At 45.2% G+C, this 16,787-nt stretch overlaps 1 protein-coding gene across 1 annotated transcript in view; it reads left to right on the forward strand.

Annotated features, from left to right (window-relative positions):
• Positions 1–12,077: 12,077 nt before the first annotated feature.
• Positions 12,078–16,787, forward strand: part of PPP2R2B (protein phosphatase 2 regulatory subunit Bbeta) — a 115,709-nt gene continuing 110,999 nt past the window's right edge. Inside the window, exons 1-2 of the mRNA XM_009647013.2 lie at positions 12,078–12,087; positions 12,234–12,311. Coding sequence (XP_009645308.1) covers positions 12,078–12,087; positions 12,234–12,311 — 88 coding nt within the window. The remainder of the gene's footprint in view (positions 12,088–12,233; positions 12,312–16,787) is intronic.

Consider the following 16,787-nt stretch of genomic DNA (forward strand, 5'->3'; position numbering starts at 1 on the left):
GCTCCTGGTGACGATCAGAGCTGGGAAGCAGAACTGAATTCCTAGATGCAGCGGCGTTCACTGTGGAGAGGAGGCAGCGGTGGGGCGTGCCTGCACCGACATGTGCCAAGCAGAAACTTGGGGAAGAGGAGTGGGCTCACCAAGGCACCCATTGCATGGAACAGCCACCTCCAGCTTTCCCTGGTTGCTGACACGGAGATTCACCACTGCTCGACGGTAGATCTCTGGAGCCTGCTAACGGAGAAGAGGCAAGGGGGATCCCTCTCCTCCGAGAGGCTTCTGTGACAAATCAAATGCTCGCTGCACCTCCACCAGCACCCCAAACCCCCTCCCTCCCACCCCAGCCTGTGGGCACAGGACAAAGCCCCCACGCTCTGCAAAGGTCTGAGGGAGCAAAGCACCAAATTGCTGCCACTGAATTAAAAAAAAAATAATGTTTTCTTCTCTTTTACTCTTTTACAATTTTAATTATTCAGCCAACTATATTTTTATTCCAAGTACCAAACTAGTTTTTAGCAATGGCTTACAAGAATAGAGATATTTAGCCATATTTACAGTATGTATTTACCAGAACTTTAAGCCCTAAAGAAATGAAATTATACTTAGCAGCCATATCTCAGCTGTAACCCTCTGGTGAACTCTAACATGATGGTATGTCTTCCATGTGTCATATTTTAATATCCATCGCTGGCAGAGCTTGTGGTTAAAGTGGGCTCACTTTCACGAGTGCCCAACGCTTCTACTGAATTAGGGGTGGTTTGTATGCTTTGCAGGTGGATGCTTGTTCAAAAGTATAGGTATCGATAGACATATTTAAGTGAGCTTAAAACTGGTATATTGAATATTTTAATCTACTTCATTTAGTTTCCCCCGTGCTTTCAGCCCACAAAAACCTCTTGCAGCTGCCTGTGCCTGCTCAGGGCTGGAGGGACAAGGTCTCCATCCAGCGACAGCAACTCTGCCGTGAGCCGCAGCGGGTCACTCCTGACTGACACGGGGGACAACATCTTCTTGGTTCAGATACCTACACCCAGAGTCATCACTGGAAGGTGAAGCCTGCTTGTGCTGATGGCTCACACTCCCTAAATCCCTGGCAGCGGCTGTTCCCTTGGTTGCTGACAGCCCCACACGGAGGCATGGACCACCCAGGGTTCCCTCCAGCAGCACTGTCTCTCCCACAAGCAGGGAGCAAGTCTTTTTCTGGATAGGAAAATCTGTCCCTGGTGTCAGTTGACCCATCTAACCTATATGGAAGCCAGGACTCATTTATTCCAGCTGAGAATCAAACTACTGCCTATTAATAAACAAACTGCAAACCCTCCCAGGGGGTGGGGAGAAATGATATTATTCCTCTGAAAGGCCCTTAAAAGTCATGAGAGATGAGATTTGCTTAAGAAAAATCACAAGAGGAGACTCCTCCAAGGACACAGCTTCAAGTGTGACAGTGCACAAAAAGATCGTTGTCTTCAGCAGATCATGTGAAACAGTGCCAATATCATACATTGCCTTGAATAAAAGGCTTTGGAAAGCTCTAGGCAGAGTTGGATAAGATAAACAATGAAAAGCCCTGTTAGGGTTGGGAGGGGTTTTTTAGTTTATTTTTGACAGATACAATTGCTACCTTTATCCTCAAGAATCAAAATGGTCTGCACATGGCAGGTATAAAATCCAAATTCCTCCCACAGCCAGGAGGACGTGGGTATGGGTATTTCCTACCTATTCTGGGTCTTAGCTTTAACCAGAAAAGAAGAAAACATTAAACCATTTGGGCAATGGGGGAGTCAATGCAGCAGAAGTTTTGCTGCTGGCATCATGGTGTCTAGGATGTCAGCTGCATCCCCTGGGACCTCTCATGTCTCTGGCCCTGGGTCAGGAATATGTCATCCAACCTCTATTCTTGCACTGGGACTGTGCTGCAAAGCACTCCTTTACCTCACTGGTGTGTCAGAGGAATCCAGAGCCCACGGAGGAAGGGACTTCCACACCACCAGTTGCTACTGCCAAAAGTGGAAACCATTTGGCTTCTGTTCCCTGTGCGCACAGCTCGCTCACAGCTCTTCTCAACCCTGTGCAAACGTCTCCTTCGGGCTTTTGGAGAGAAATAAGAAAGGAGGCACTCAGGCATTCCCCCTGTCATCAAAGGAACTGAACCAGCCCCTGCTGATTGCAACACAGAGCTGGGGATACTGGTTAGGCAGTACTCTGCATACTTCTAATTTTCGGACAAATGTATCCTTTAAGATGAGAGAGCTGCACTTTCAAAGTGAGGAATCTGCAGCTGGGTCTGCGCCTGTGCCCACTCGTGGTATGAGCTGCTAGGTGGCTTGCTCTGAAAACATCTTGGACATCCTTTTCATAATGCGAACCACAGCATCCAGGAGCCCAGGATCAGAAAAGAGTTTTAAAACACACCAATCCCTGCAAGATTTCTGTAAGAGCTCCAGTCTGGAAAACAGGCTGAATAGTAATGGCTTTCCATGGCTGCAGTGTGTGAAGTGCTAGGACTCTTCAGCTAGGGGTCACTAGAATTTAAGGCAGAACAGGATTTCAGACTCTAAAGTTACTCCAGGGGGAGGACATGCTCTACAGAGGAGACTACTGGATAAAAGCTGTTATATATTAATGGTTAGGATTAACTGAAGCTCCATATTCCCTCTATAATACTGCTTCTGGTAAAAAGATTGCAAAATCATAATGCTTTGGATGAATCCACTGGCAATGCCATGTCCTTGTCCCCGTCTCTCTGTAACATACAGTCAAAGCACCAGGCCCTCTACGTTACCCATTCCTCTTTTGCTAACCTGCCATTAGGGTACAGAGCAGACTGCATTTTGCTTTGAAAGGGTCAACACTGAATCCCAAATACATATGAATATACCCAGACCTGAAGGACAAAAAATGTTTCGTGGAGGGCTTATCAATGTGTTATGGTTCAATAAATTAGTTTACGTTACACATTAAATTTATAAGGATAAAATGTGCATCTCCTGTGCCTACTTCACAACATTAAAGAACGCTGCCAGCAGAAGAATGACATTCTGGAAACTCCCTTCCAAAATAAGCCACGAGATGACAACTGAAGTAGTTTAAAATCCAACTTGATAAATCTATAAACAGGATTATACAAGTGGGGTGCACTGAAAGTGTCTGGTTTTTGCTGACCCTCACATGGTGAGAGCAGTATCTGCCAGGGAGAGAAACGCAGGCTTGGTGCTCTTAGGGCCGGGCAGCAGCTTGGGGTGGGAAGGACAGAGAGAGCAGAGCCGGTGGCAAATGTGTGCATCGCACATCCTGGTCAGCAGCCAGAACCTCTAAAAGTAAGAGCACAGCAATGTGCTTGCTGGTGCTGTCCCCTTCGTGCCCGAGCAACGGTCACACAGACTCGCACCTAGGTTTCTCCTACTTTAATTCACAGAGGAAAGAAAGCAAAAAAGTAACTCACACGGATACTGGTGAGCCATGCCCTGGAGTTCTCTCTCCATCCTTTGCAGAACAACCCGAAACTTTAAGGAGAATGTTTGCTGAACTCGCTCCTCAGCGCGCATTTATGCACCAGTGGCATCCAGGTCCTCCCCGTCTCCTACTCCACACTAACTGAAAGTACAAAGCCAGCACAAAGATCTTAGTCCCCAAAAGCAGATCAAGTCTGTGGCTACTGGACACAAATTAGTTCATCACAGGTGGAATTTATTGCACTAACCTAAGCTTTGCCAGCGGCAGCTTTTGGAGGATTCACTACATGGCAGTGGTCTGTACGAGCACGCAGTAAAATTCACCATGCTTTGCTGTTTGTCTGCAAGATTAAAAGATGACAACTCTAAAGGTTTTGGTTTTCCCCCAAATTTAACACAAAACTCCCTTTGTTATTTTCACATCTCCTCATCCTTCTCAACCTATTGTCATGGGTTCCAGCTTCTGGCGTAGTGGAACAGAAAGAACACTGAAGAGAAATCTTGAGAGGCAGACCTGAGGTTCCCGATTACTCTTCAACAAATAGGTCCCCCCTACATAGTAGTCTCTATATTATGCGGGCAACTGCAATTTTCAACTATCAAGATGAGGTATCAATGCTTCTGCAAAGTCAGCTGCAAAATCCATGCAAAGAACAGGGGTCATCAAATCCATTTTCCTTCCAGCTCAGTTATTGCTACAGATCATTGCACCCACAGCTACAAGTGCACTGAAGACACCTGATGAGCTGTAGATGAAGCAGAGTTGGGAAAGGGAGACGTAAGGTGCAGGCTATGGTGGGTTATGGAGGCTGTTCCCTGCTCTGGTCCTTGCCACCCCACGTCCCTCCTTGGAAAGCCGTGCCCTGGTCAGTACTGGGAATCCTCACCAGCCCCTTCACGCTGCCCCAGCTTGTGCTCCCCATGCTGGGGGGTTTCCCTTAACTTCAGCCTTGCTTTCACCTTTGGTTACGCTCCACACATTCCCTTCCTCCAGCAATCCTTACACCTGGAGTAAGGGGAGTCTACTTTCTGACACGGACAGATACGAAAGGAAATCCACCTTTCACTTACGTGTTTCTCTTCTTCTGCCACAATGAAGACCACCCAACCTTCATTTTCTTGATTTTTTAAAAAACATTTCCATAATATTTACATTATGAAAAACAATTCGGGGAAAATCATAGTATGGAAACAAAAGATTTAAGTAAATTTTAAAGTAAGTTTCTGCAGAAATTCATGCTTTATGAGTAGCTTTGTGCACAAAAATAAATGGTAAGCATGTAATAGCCCTCCTCCGGGGAGCGGAGTGTTAACAGTAACTCCAGCAGCTAATGAGCTCGGCTTTACAGCAGTGAGAACAGGCGCATGTAGAAGTTAACTCCGTTTTAGGGTCACACGATGTGTCAATAGGTGGACTGGGAAGTAGAAAGTATTCCTGCTCCCTCTCCTTTTAACTAGCACAGATCATAACCTCGCGTTCCCTGTGTACATCACCCCAACCCGTCACTATTAACAGGCTGTCGCATGCAGCTCGGGTGCCCTCCCACTGCTGTACAGCATTCAGGGCTTGTTTCGTTTCAGGACTGAACGCGATGCAGTTAGCAGCAGACATCATAAAACTAATCAATATCCATGTGCAGCCTTTCCCCAGGCATATTTGATTTTTAAAGGAGTTCTTCAAATTCTTAGAATAAAAAGGCATTTAATTTGTATGCAGGGAAGAGAGCAAGCTTGCAGGCAAGCTTTTTTTTTTTTTTAATACATCAATATCATGAGACGTGTACTTTGTTAGTGAAATCCTATCGTTATAGCAAGAACTGGTGTTTTGAAAGAAACAAGTCCAAGAATTACAGGTGATGCCTACATGGTCCACAGAGAATTTGCAGAAGTGAAGTCAGCAATAGAACTTAAAAAAAGCAACAGCATGCTTTAAATCAACCCTCTCCAACATATCAAATGGGGGCTCAGTTGTTAAAGGCTTTTTTTCCAGCCTGGTGTCTGTAATACTGCAGTATTCATGCCCTAGGAGTCAGGAGGTACCAAGGGCCAAGAAACCCCATCTGCTGCTCTCAGCACTTCCAGTGCAAAGCAGGAGTAAAAGATCCCTGGTGTGAATGGGAGAGCTACAGTAGTGAGGACAGAAACAAAACCTGTAAAAGATTCTTGGGTAAAAATTTACTGAACCACATTTGTAACATTGAAGATCCGAGGCAGAACCCTGCAAACTGCCCAGATGATGTAGAGACTCACGATCGCTCTTACCAAAGCTTCAGTCTGATCTCCAACAAGCACCACGGAGCCTCCAGAAGACATCAATCTTTCCCTTCATTGTATGCAGATATTTCATCCTCATTTCCTCCACAAACAGCTTTCCCTTGAGTTTATTTCCTTTCGTGCAAACTCCCCCTCTGTGATCACAGTCAGACGTTACCTACAGCGAGCTGCTGTCCCAAGCCCCGACCACGACTCCGCAGCATCGCTCCTGGGCGCCGGATGGGTGCACCCATCGCTGGACAGCATCTGGCGTGGGACCAAGGGCTGCTGTGCCCTCTCCAGCACGGGCTGCCCAGGCATGACCAGGTTTCAGGGGTACTCTTTGACAAGATAGAATACTTTTTTTTTTTCGCAAGCCACCAGTGTGGATTAAGGGAAGTAGCTCTTGGAAGTGATTAATAAGGCCTTGCTGGTGCACCTTCAACCAGCTCTCCTATTATTCCTAGGCCAACAGCAAAATTCCTAGCAGGCTTACACCCAACCATAAAGGACTGCTTGAATGCAAACCAAGAAGATGCTGATTCTGTTATTCAGGGCACTTTTCACGTTATCTGTCTGGACTCAACTATGAGAGAAGACAGGAGGTCATGCCACAGCAGTCAGGAGATTAAAAATGGAAATCAGGAGTTTTGGATAATTTTTCTCAATGTCCTATGAGACAGTTACACTTCAGCTGTAATAACAGTGTGTGCAATCATGTGCTCATAACTTTATATATATATATATATATATACACACACCATATATATAACTGGCTTTTCCTTTGCAGGTGCTTAGTATTTTGAAGAGTTCAGATGTCCAACTTCACATTCCCACTGCCAAAACTCTTCATGAATGTCTTCAGCAGCAGCTGTTCCTGAGAAATGCTTTGAAAACACAGAGAAAATGTCATCAAACACATGGTTGTTTGTGGCTTCTTCAAACCAATCATATAAACCCAGGCAGATATGTGTATAAGCATAGAAATCTTTGCAAAACGCTAGTAACCGCACATCATTAAAAACGTTAGACATCTGTCACACACGTAGGCATTACGCTGACATTAATAAAGCTGCAATGTAAGGCATCTATGGGTTAGCAAATGTAGGAAGTCAGGATCAAAGGCTCAAATTAATCTGGTGGTTACTCAGGAGGAGAAGTCAAGGTGAGGCGACGGACGTAACTGAGAGCTTGGCGATTCCCGGAGCACACATGCACGTACTCACAGCCGCTCACGCGCAAACCCCTACACCTTCATCCGGAGCAATTAGGAACCCAGCAAGTCTTCACTTAGCAAAGCCACACTCAACCTTATAGACAAATGCTATCAAATAATAACTATCGAAGTAAAGTGAGGGTCTCACTCCTACAGTGTCCCTGTAATGGTGAAACAATAAATAATTAAAATGTTATAAACAATAAGGAAATAACAACAGCATAAACCTTATTACAACGATTAGAAAAAGAGGTATTTCTTCACTGGTTTTCTTAGGTTAGAAAATCAGAGGTCTTATTGTCATGACTCTACAAAGAAAATCTTACATATAAAAATATTCTTGTCCCAGATGGCCTTGATTGCCATATTTGCTTTCCAGTTTTTATAATTCACACTTCAAATCTCCGAGGAAAAAAATTGCTATAACAGCTGTTGATTTGTATGAACTAACTTGCATAAATGTTCTCCCTCCTATCCTTCAGGGAAAAGTCTAAGTAAACATGAGCCAGGGAAATCTATTCCCTTAGAAGAAGTCATCTTCTGGCAATCTGAAAAACTCAGTCGTTTGCAAAAGTCAGTCATTTCACCATTCCCGGATGGGTAAATCTAGTCATGGCGAAACCAGATACACACTGCAAAGGACTCCAGTGCTGCTCTCTCCCTCTCCCTTAAGGCCACATCCAACATCTGGATGCCAAGGCACGGCCGTGGCTAAGGAAGGGCCACCGTTTGCCCGGCCCCGGCGGCTCTCGCACTTCCCTTTCTCACAGACAACCCGGCCAGGATCAGCATCTCCCTTCGCCTACGCTAGCACTCAGCTGTGCACAACACCTTCCAGTTAAGACCGCAACTAGCTGAAAGACATTTTTTTTGGCAAAAAAAAAAAAACCCTTTGCAGTTCTTAAATTCATTTTTCTTTCATGTTTCAATAAATGTGGAAACATCTGGCAGACCTTCTATCTTCTGACATAAAAAGCAGCGTTTCTCCTGGGAAATGAGTCCACCCTCAAACTCCAGAATTTCTCTGTTAAGAATTTAAAAATTAATTACATTTGTAATTTAAAAAATCCCATTGGATGTTACCCAGCGAGAGAGTTACGCTAGTGCGTTAGCAATGCACAAGAGCCTGGAACCTTTCCCTCGTTTCTATTTCAGCACTTTTTCCTACTGGCAACATTTTGGCGTTTACTTAGCTCTGACCTAGACAGCAAGAATCCTGCCCGCCTGGAAGTGTGAGGGATTGACCCCGAAGTACTCCCAATGTAATTCCTACCCTATCAATAGTGACTAGAGAATTTTACCGGGTGCCTGGTGAAGCAGACAGGAACCCAAATGTTTTTGCTGATCTGTTCTTCCATACTGAAAAGCTCCAAGTGACTGAGCAAGCAGACTCTTACGCTCAGCGTGACGGTATTATACAGCATATTAGGAGTTGCACATCCACGTATTAAACTTCAGGAATTTTTCTGACTATGGATAACAGAAGTCTACTGGTTCAGGATGAAACCTAGAAAGCCCAAGGGAAAGCACGGAGTTGCCTGAGTCAGCCCTATGCTCAGCCCCTACTCCTGAGTCTCATGTGGGAGTTAAAGAAAAGCTTCATTACTGGGAGGGGAGCATTAGCAGCGTCTCTCAAACGCAGACACAGCCCATCTTCCATAGGAACCCCCATGGAGCAAAACCCCACTGAGGAGCCCAGCAGCAGAGCCTACAGCAGCTGGATCCCATCCTCCGCCTTGCACAGTAAGATTTTAAAGAAGAATGGGCTGCCGTTATTTACAAACACTTGAGTAGTTATTTCTGAGACTCCAGACAGGCAGAACCGTTAACAGGGAGGCTGAAGGGAACACCTTTCATCCCGAACATCCGCATACAAGAGGCAAAGCGCTGCAGAGCACACCACCACCTAACCAGGGACAAACTCCTCAACAGCACGCAGGGCAGGACTCTGGCACCAGGATTTCCTATTCTGGTGACACGGGGAAAATCAGAGCTCAGTGGGGTTGCTACAGAGGCACTGCTCTGCATATGCACTACAGCCTGCGTGCAAGGGGCTCACAGGCGTGCGAGAGCCTGCAGCAGTCGTCTTCTCTCTTGCTCTTCAAGTCAGACAGAAGGACTTGGCATCGGCTCGGAGCGCGTGGTGGATGCTCAGTGCTCTCACCCACTCATCTGGCACTTAAGGAAAGAAACCTGGACTCTCCTTCAGGGCGATGCTGGCCAGCCGGGTGCCCGCTGCCAGCCACCCCATGGCTCCATTGTCCTAACACAGCGTTGTGGTTTAACCCGGCAGGCAAGCCGAACACCGCACGGCCGTTTGATCCCTCCCTCCTTCTCCAGTGGGATGGGGGAGAGAATCGGGAAAAAGTAAAACCTGTGGTTGAGATAAAGACAGTTTAATAAAACAGCAGAGGAAAATAATAATAATAATAATAATAAAAGAATATACAAAACAAGTGATGCACAATGCAATTGCTCACCACCAGCTGACCGATGCCCAGCCCGTCCCCGAGCAGCGATCACTGCCCCCTGGCCAACTCCCCCCCAGTTCCTATACTGGGAGCATGATATCATATGATCTTGAATATCCCTTTGGCCAGTGGGGGTCAGCTGTCCTGGCTGTGCCCCCTCCCAGGTTCTTGTGCACCTGGCAGAGCAGGGGAAGCTGAAAAGTCCTTGATTTAGTATAAACACTGCTTGGCAACAACTAAAACATCAGTGTGTTACCAACATTATTCTCACACTAAATCCAAACCATAGCCCCAGAATTGCTACTATCAAGAAAATTAACTCTATCCCAGCCGAAACCAGAACAAATGCCAATGAAATGGCACTGATTTGATACAGATACAAGATGAAGCTTCCTTGCTGGAAGTCCTTTTATTTTTTTTTTTCTTTGTAAAATACCCCACCTGGAAATGTTGACATTTCCTTGAAAAATTAAAACCAGCTGATCCCTCAGCTGGAGGGAAAGGCTGCCATGGGCTGGTGAGGAACTCTGGGGGCCAAGTGTCATCAAGACCCAACCTTGCGTGCAGCGAGACCTCCCACCCTTCCTCTGGCTAGAAGAGACGCGGGATCGTCAGTTGCCGTAAATACTCAGAAGCGTTTTCATCAGTGGAAATCTATTAAAATAAGGCTTTAAGGTCCCAAGCAGGACCGTATTTGATGCTACCTTTGTCATCTGAATTAAAACCGTGCCTGAGGAGTTTGTATTAGCAGCTGCTTCATAACACAGCCCGGTGAACCGAGAGAAGCCTATCGACCTCACAGCAGCCCCGCCGCTCACCGCAGCAAACACAGCGTCGAAGGTGGCACTTCCCAGGGCTCTTGAGGAAGTTGAGAGTTATAAATAATTCCTCTAAAACCTCATTTTTGCCTTTCATGAAAAAAAACCCACCCGGGCTCTGATACTGAGAAACTTTTCTTAAGAGCTGCAAACAACGCTGAATGGAGCCGGGCAAGCGGCCAGCGAGGAAACCACGGCGGGGGGTGTTGTGCTGTCTGTCCCTCCCCTCTGTCCGTGCCTGCTCCTGTGAGCAGCCAAGGTACCGGAAAATACAAAAATCCCTGTTTTCAGAAACTTGTTAGGTGTCATCAGACTCCCAGGTAGGAGGAAGAACATTAACTCACAAATCCTTTTTTCTTTGGGGAGTTCATCTGAGTGGAATTAGAATCATAGAATCGTTTAGGTTGGAAAAGACCTTTAAGATCACCGAGCCCAACCGTTTTACCCTAACCCTGCCATCCCAGATAATAATACAGAAGAGCTGTGGGCGTCACGATACTGCTTCTCTCAACCACCGTGTTGTCTGTTTGCTTTTGAAATATTCTAGCAGAATTTATGAGGCATTCAAGTTTATTCAAGAGTGTAAGGACCTGGTTTTGTAGATGTCATTTTTTTCCCATCTTCCCATCATATTTTGTAGCCATTCTCGTTGTTCAGATATCTCAAGTTATGAATCTCACTAAAATTAATATTCTTTCATAATCTTATCAAACTGCCTCACACCCTCAGATTCCAGATCTTTTCACACTCTTAAAACTCCAATTTTCCCCTCTATTTGGCTTGAATCATCCAATAAAGCTCATTCTGGACTTTATATCTATTATGTATTGAAGATGATTGTATTACTTTTAATATATATGATACATATTGACCTGTGTTAATGTACAAAAACTTATCATGATATAAATAAAACCAGACAAACCTCACGAAGACATTTGGGTAGGCCATGAGATAGTCCCATTAACTCTGTTATATATCGCCAGCTGTACATTCTCTCCCAACCCCATATTTTCCTCTTCTTTTGCAGGGAAGTAACAAGTCTGAGTCTCCCGTAGCACGACCCTGTGACTGAGTCCAGCACCACACTTGCCGACTGCAAAACACTCGCATTTTCTGTGCCACGTTTCACCGGGGTGTACGATGATATTTGCTGTCCTCAGGGCTGCATTGTGCTGTTTTCTTCATGTTTGGAAATTGCTTTGAGAAACAATTTATGTTAAGATGAAAGGAAGCAAGTTGTCCTTTGAGGCAGTGGATTTTTTGTGCTACAATGAAAACTGCATTACAGAAAGGGAAATTCTGCTGAGCTGTCAAGAAAATGAGGAGCAGCAGTAGATAAAATCCTAATTTCTCTCAGAGTGGCTTGACACAGGGTATTGCTACAGCAGCAAGCACAGCTGAGAGCACTACAGCTTAGCAATAGGCCTTATAATAGAAATGCCTGTAGTAGTCTTTTAAAGCAATGGCAGTGCACTTCTGATTCCAGGCAAATTTTGATTACGATGTGCTGTAAAGTGGCTTCATTCTGCCAAGCAGTTCGCAACTGCACTGACCACAAATTGGGAAAAAAAAAAATTGTTGTGGTAGTAAGAGTAGTTCTCTTTTTCTCTGTTTCTCTTTACCAGCACTGGAAATGACTGGGGACATTAGTATTCTGATGGAGAGAGGCTGTGACAAAGACCATGACTACACAGGGCCTCCTGACTCTGCTGTGATGCTGCCAGTGATGTAGAGGGGACTGACTCCAATTGCACCGTTTTCGACATAGCCCTACCATGGTACGGAGCAAACAAACAGACGGGCAATTCATAACCCGGGCATCATGTTTTCAGTTTTGCAGTGTTAGCTTGGCACTTCGTATGGAAGAATGATACCAGGTGAGCAAATATTTATCTCCGTGCAGGGATTGCAGATATTTGTGTGCCAATTTGTATGTGCATGTGTGTGTTTGTTTAAAAAAGGACGAGCTATATACAAATGTGATTGCAATCCTACCTTCTTTCTGCGTGTCTTTCCCTGGCAGGATTTGGAGACCTCATGCAGGATGTGCTGTGGTGCTTTAGTCAAGTGAAAGGAACTATAGATATCGGGGTGACAGAAGGTAAGTTTATTTTTCCTCGTTGTTGCGATCAGAAAGAACTTGTTTGTGACATACATCTTGCCTAATCAGCGTGCAGGAGGGCTGTTTGCATCTTGTAGCTGGCAAAGAGCTAAGTTATGCTCTTTCCGTTTCTGCCTTCATTATGTACTTATGCATTTGAAAGAGATGAGTCTCTAAAATTAGCTATCGATCCAGAAAATTCATCTGAAGGCATTATGGCTTAATCATATCAATAGTCTTTGACATAGATTTCCTTTTGGTTTTCAGCTGTTACTTACGGAATTTTCCAGGGAATTATGAGACAGCCTCTCCCACTATAACGTCCCTTACTGGAATCAGTTGGATTCTGTTTCTGGGTAACACTGAGTACAACTTGGTGCTCATTCTTGGATCTGCAGTTGAAGTAAATTGCAGTGCAGACACTTTGACAGATAGATCAGTGCGGGAGGGATTGATGCAGGCAGTTGGGGGATTTAGGAGCACAAGACATCCCCTTTCACACTCAGTAGCTTTCGGGGTGATTTGTGCTCATCGATCACTTAGGCACTTCCCTCTCTGCAAGCACATCTGTTCAGCATTTAGGCAACATGTGGACTGCAAAAACTTGGACAATTGAAAAGAAATAAATGCATTTGGTTTTCCTGACTTTAAAGTTGGATTTGTTCATTCAGTTCTGCTCTTCTTATGACTGTTCTGGTTTAAACTTCTTACCGGGCGTTTTCTTACTTTTTCTTATTCTCATTTCACACTTCCATCTTTCTTTTTTTATCACACTGCCTATTAATCCATTAATTCCTTTCCCTTTCCATTTCACATTTTACTCCCTGTATGTTCTTTATCCCTCAAGGACAACTGAAATCCTTATCCCACCCCCCTTCTCTTAACCCTCCCAGTATAGGCAATGGGTTTGTGCCGTAGGGAGGCCAAACAAACAGCGATGAAATCCTGTCTCCTCGTGTGCAAAGCAGGTTGGTCGGTGTCACCACAGTGACCTTTTGCATCTGCCTGTAAATTTCTGTCACGTTTTGTTTGGAGCACCAGAGGACGTGAGCTGTGTCCCCTGGGATCGCACTGCAGACTGACTGCCCGATGGACAGGCCGATAGCTGGAATACAGCATGCGAGGGTGCTGCCCATCGAGACTTAGTTGTGCTGGCAGAACTGTGCCGGTGTTTTCTGCCTGAAACCAGGGCGTAGACACTACCAGTAGCATCTCATCCCTCCAACTGAATGGTTTTGGACAGGAGAATAATGCTGGGGAAAGAGCTTGCTAACAAGTGCAGCGATGCCTGGGAAGGTGCTGCTAAAACCGCAACTGCTCCCAGCTCATTACGTGAATATTAAGATAATAAATGCAGGAACTGGGCTGGCCTATTAGATGGACTTCATCTGTTGTGCTTCCTGAAGTGAGATGCTTTCTTTAAACGCACAGTCTCGTCAGCCTGAGGGGGGGGACTGAGTCGACCCCAGCCTCTGGCAGCAGAGCTCTGACTTCTCCTCCTGGGGGGAATGCGATTCTGCCTGGGGTTCCACCGTCCGCTTCGCTTCTGTGGCAGGTCTCCGTTATGCTGCTTTTGCAGAAGAGGGTTTTGTTCAGTCTGTAACCTCTAGAGACTACAGTGGGGCACGAAACTCAGGAGAATATTTAACAATTTGTTAAATCTCTAGGGGGAAAAAATGCCATTGCAGTTAAAGCCACAACATTTTTTTACTGAAGATTTTTTTTGCAAAAATGTTTACACGTGGTTTAAGATTTTATGGTAGAATCCGAAAATCATTTTAAATGATCAGGAGTACTCGTTTGCTAGTTGAGGATTAATAAAATGATTGGTTGCCTCTTCTTACTCACTATGGACATTGCCAGGGAGAGTCGCATGGTGGGCACAGACGTGAGGAGGGCAGGGGCAGCCTTACGAGGTTTGGGGCAGCCCTGCATGTGGGCTGTGTGCTTCAGGCTGGGAATCCAGGCATGCGGCATTTAAACCTTGGTTGTATTAAATTAATCAGGTGTAAAGCATACATATAATAAAGTTACCAAATGGAGGAGTATCACATAAATAGTAATGGCTAAATTAAAATGGTCCTAACAAACTCAGATGTTCTGCCCGGTGTCTGGAATATTTTGCAATCGGAATGTCACCAACAGCCATTTCCAGTGGGTCTGAGATTTTTGTTACATCTGCTTGCCCATGCCTGTGCTTGCCACATCATTCAAATGTGTAACCGGTAACTCCAAATCAAAGATTTCTGTGTTGAATAGTGGTCTGCAGGCTCACCAAGCTGGCTCAGAGCCTGGTTTCTGTTCTTACATGTTGGTTTCCTTTCTGTGTTGCTTGCTAATTAAGCTCAAATGTATATCCCAATTTTTGCATGTAAAGTGAAACTCAGTTTGTTAATGGAACATAAAAACTGAGTATAAATATTTAAATAGCTCCAAGCCACAGTAAAGATACTTCGGTGGGCTTTTTTTTTTTTTACATTATTTTAATGAGGTAGAATTAATCTGTTTCTTAGAGAATGTTCGTGTTTATTTTTAAGTGGAAAAAATATTTCTTCTGTCATGTACAATGGAATCTAGTACACCCATACACATGGTGGGAGAGAGGCAGAGTGTTTGCAGATTTCAGTCCTACAAGCAGGTCTCAGATACGCTTTCTGTTTCAAGCTGACTCCGAGTTCCTGGGTAAACCTGAAGCAAGCTGCCGCACAGCTCTGGGTGGGTAATATTTATTCCAGAGGCTCGCATAACCGCTGGCTCTCTGTGATCTGTATCTACATCCGTAAGGAGGTGATAGAGACAGACACAGAGACTACAGGGATGCCATATAAATAGTTTAAAAGGCATAAAGGGAGGAGAGAGACAGGTTTAAGAGGAAGCACAGTCCTACACACACACAGAGCGTGTGCCGCCCTCTTCTCACCATACGCACCTGCATGTGCCGAGAGCAAGCTGCGTGCTGAGCAAGGAAAGCTTGTAACTCGGACAGCAATACATGCTTTTTTTCCTTTGTAGAAGGTGAGTGGTTTCTCCAGAGTTGTTCTCAGCTGGCTGAACTTAGGGGTGGCCCTAGCCTTCTATAAAGACACCCCGGCTCCAGAATATAAACTCAGCTAGCTGCTTGGAAGTGCACATTCTTTTCCAGGTTTTGTTTTACACTCTTACGACAGTGGTAGCTGAGCCCCTGTGATCATTCGAGAGATGTAATTGCAGTTTTCACATCTGCAATGTGGTCTAATTATGTACGCTACGCCTAACTTTCCTCTGTAATTTCAACTTGGGACGACATTCATCACTTTCTCAAGCACACCTGAACGTAGTTTCTGGGTGCAGTTAAACAGCAGCATTTGCTTCAGAGACAAGTTGTTCACATTTCCAGGCTAGTGCATTAAATCATCTCATTGCCCGAGTCATACATGAACACATCAAGTGGCTTTCCATGCAGAGTGCGCTATACAATACTGTCTCTTTATTTCACATCTAGTTTCCCAGGATGGACTTGAGATACACAACAGTACTTAATCTTTAGCCTTCGTGTCTGTAGCATGCAATCAGTGAGCCATCATCTCTAAGCAGGAAGGCTTTGCATTGCTTGCAGCCCAGACCTGGATTTTTCTTCCCCACATCCAGAGAGGGTATTTTGTATAAAGAGAAAGGTATTAAAGTTAAATGAAAAGCTTCTGCCTTCACTAGCACAGGTGCTTTGCATCTCTGGTATAAATGCAATCATGCTGTCATCTGCCAACAACAGCAAAATTAGAAAGGCTGCAGCCAGATGATGAAACCAAACAGCAAAATGACCCAGTGCTCCACACGAGCCAACAACAGCAGGCAAGAATGGTGGGTGGTTTGGTCCTAAACCAAAAAACTTGTCAGTAGAGTAATTAAACAGCAGAAAAGCAGGAGGGGTGCGCACCAGCAGCTTATCACAGGGTTTCCTTCCAGCCTGCCCTCTGGATACTGTGATATTTTCCATTCTGTGCACCTGAGCAGGCTGTGGCAAGAGCAAGTTTGGAGTGTGCTAAGCTGTGAGAGATTTCTGCCTTTGAGAGCGGGTTGCAACTGAAAAAGCATTAGAAATACTGATCTAGATCTTCTTAAATGCTGCAGGTTCCACTGGGTATTGGAGAGTCTGCGCTGAGAGTTCTGCCTCAAAAGAATCTGTAATATAGCAAAATGTGTTTTCATGCTATGGTTTAGCTTGCAGACCGTGGTTTGTAGGTGCCTTTCTGGTATCTTTTGCTTAACCCCTGGTCTAAAAATGCTTTCTGAATGCCTGAGGGCTGCCAGAGCGGAGCTGTGCAGCCGTTGGGGCTGCTGGGACCCGCAGCGACACCTTAGAAACCTTCCCAGCGCAGGAGCTGCTGGGCTGGGCTGGGCTTTGGTTTCTCCCTGGGGGACCTACAGGAGTTGAACACAGATTACCTCCAGCTCTTTACTTTTCTCACCCGGTGCCGCGTCCCTCCCGCACGGCCGCTG

The sequence above is a fragment of the Egretta garzetta genome, unplaced genomic scaffold (assembly GCF_000687185.1).
Source record: "Egretta garzetta isolate BGI_Z169 unplaced genomic scaffold, ASM68718v1 scaffold1, whole genome shotgun sequence".
NCBI classification, from domain to species: Eukaryota; Metazoa; Chordata; class Aves; order Pelecaniformes; family Ardeidae; genus Egretta; species Egretta garzetta.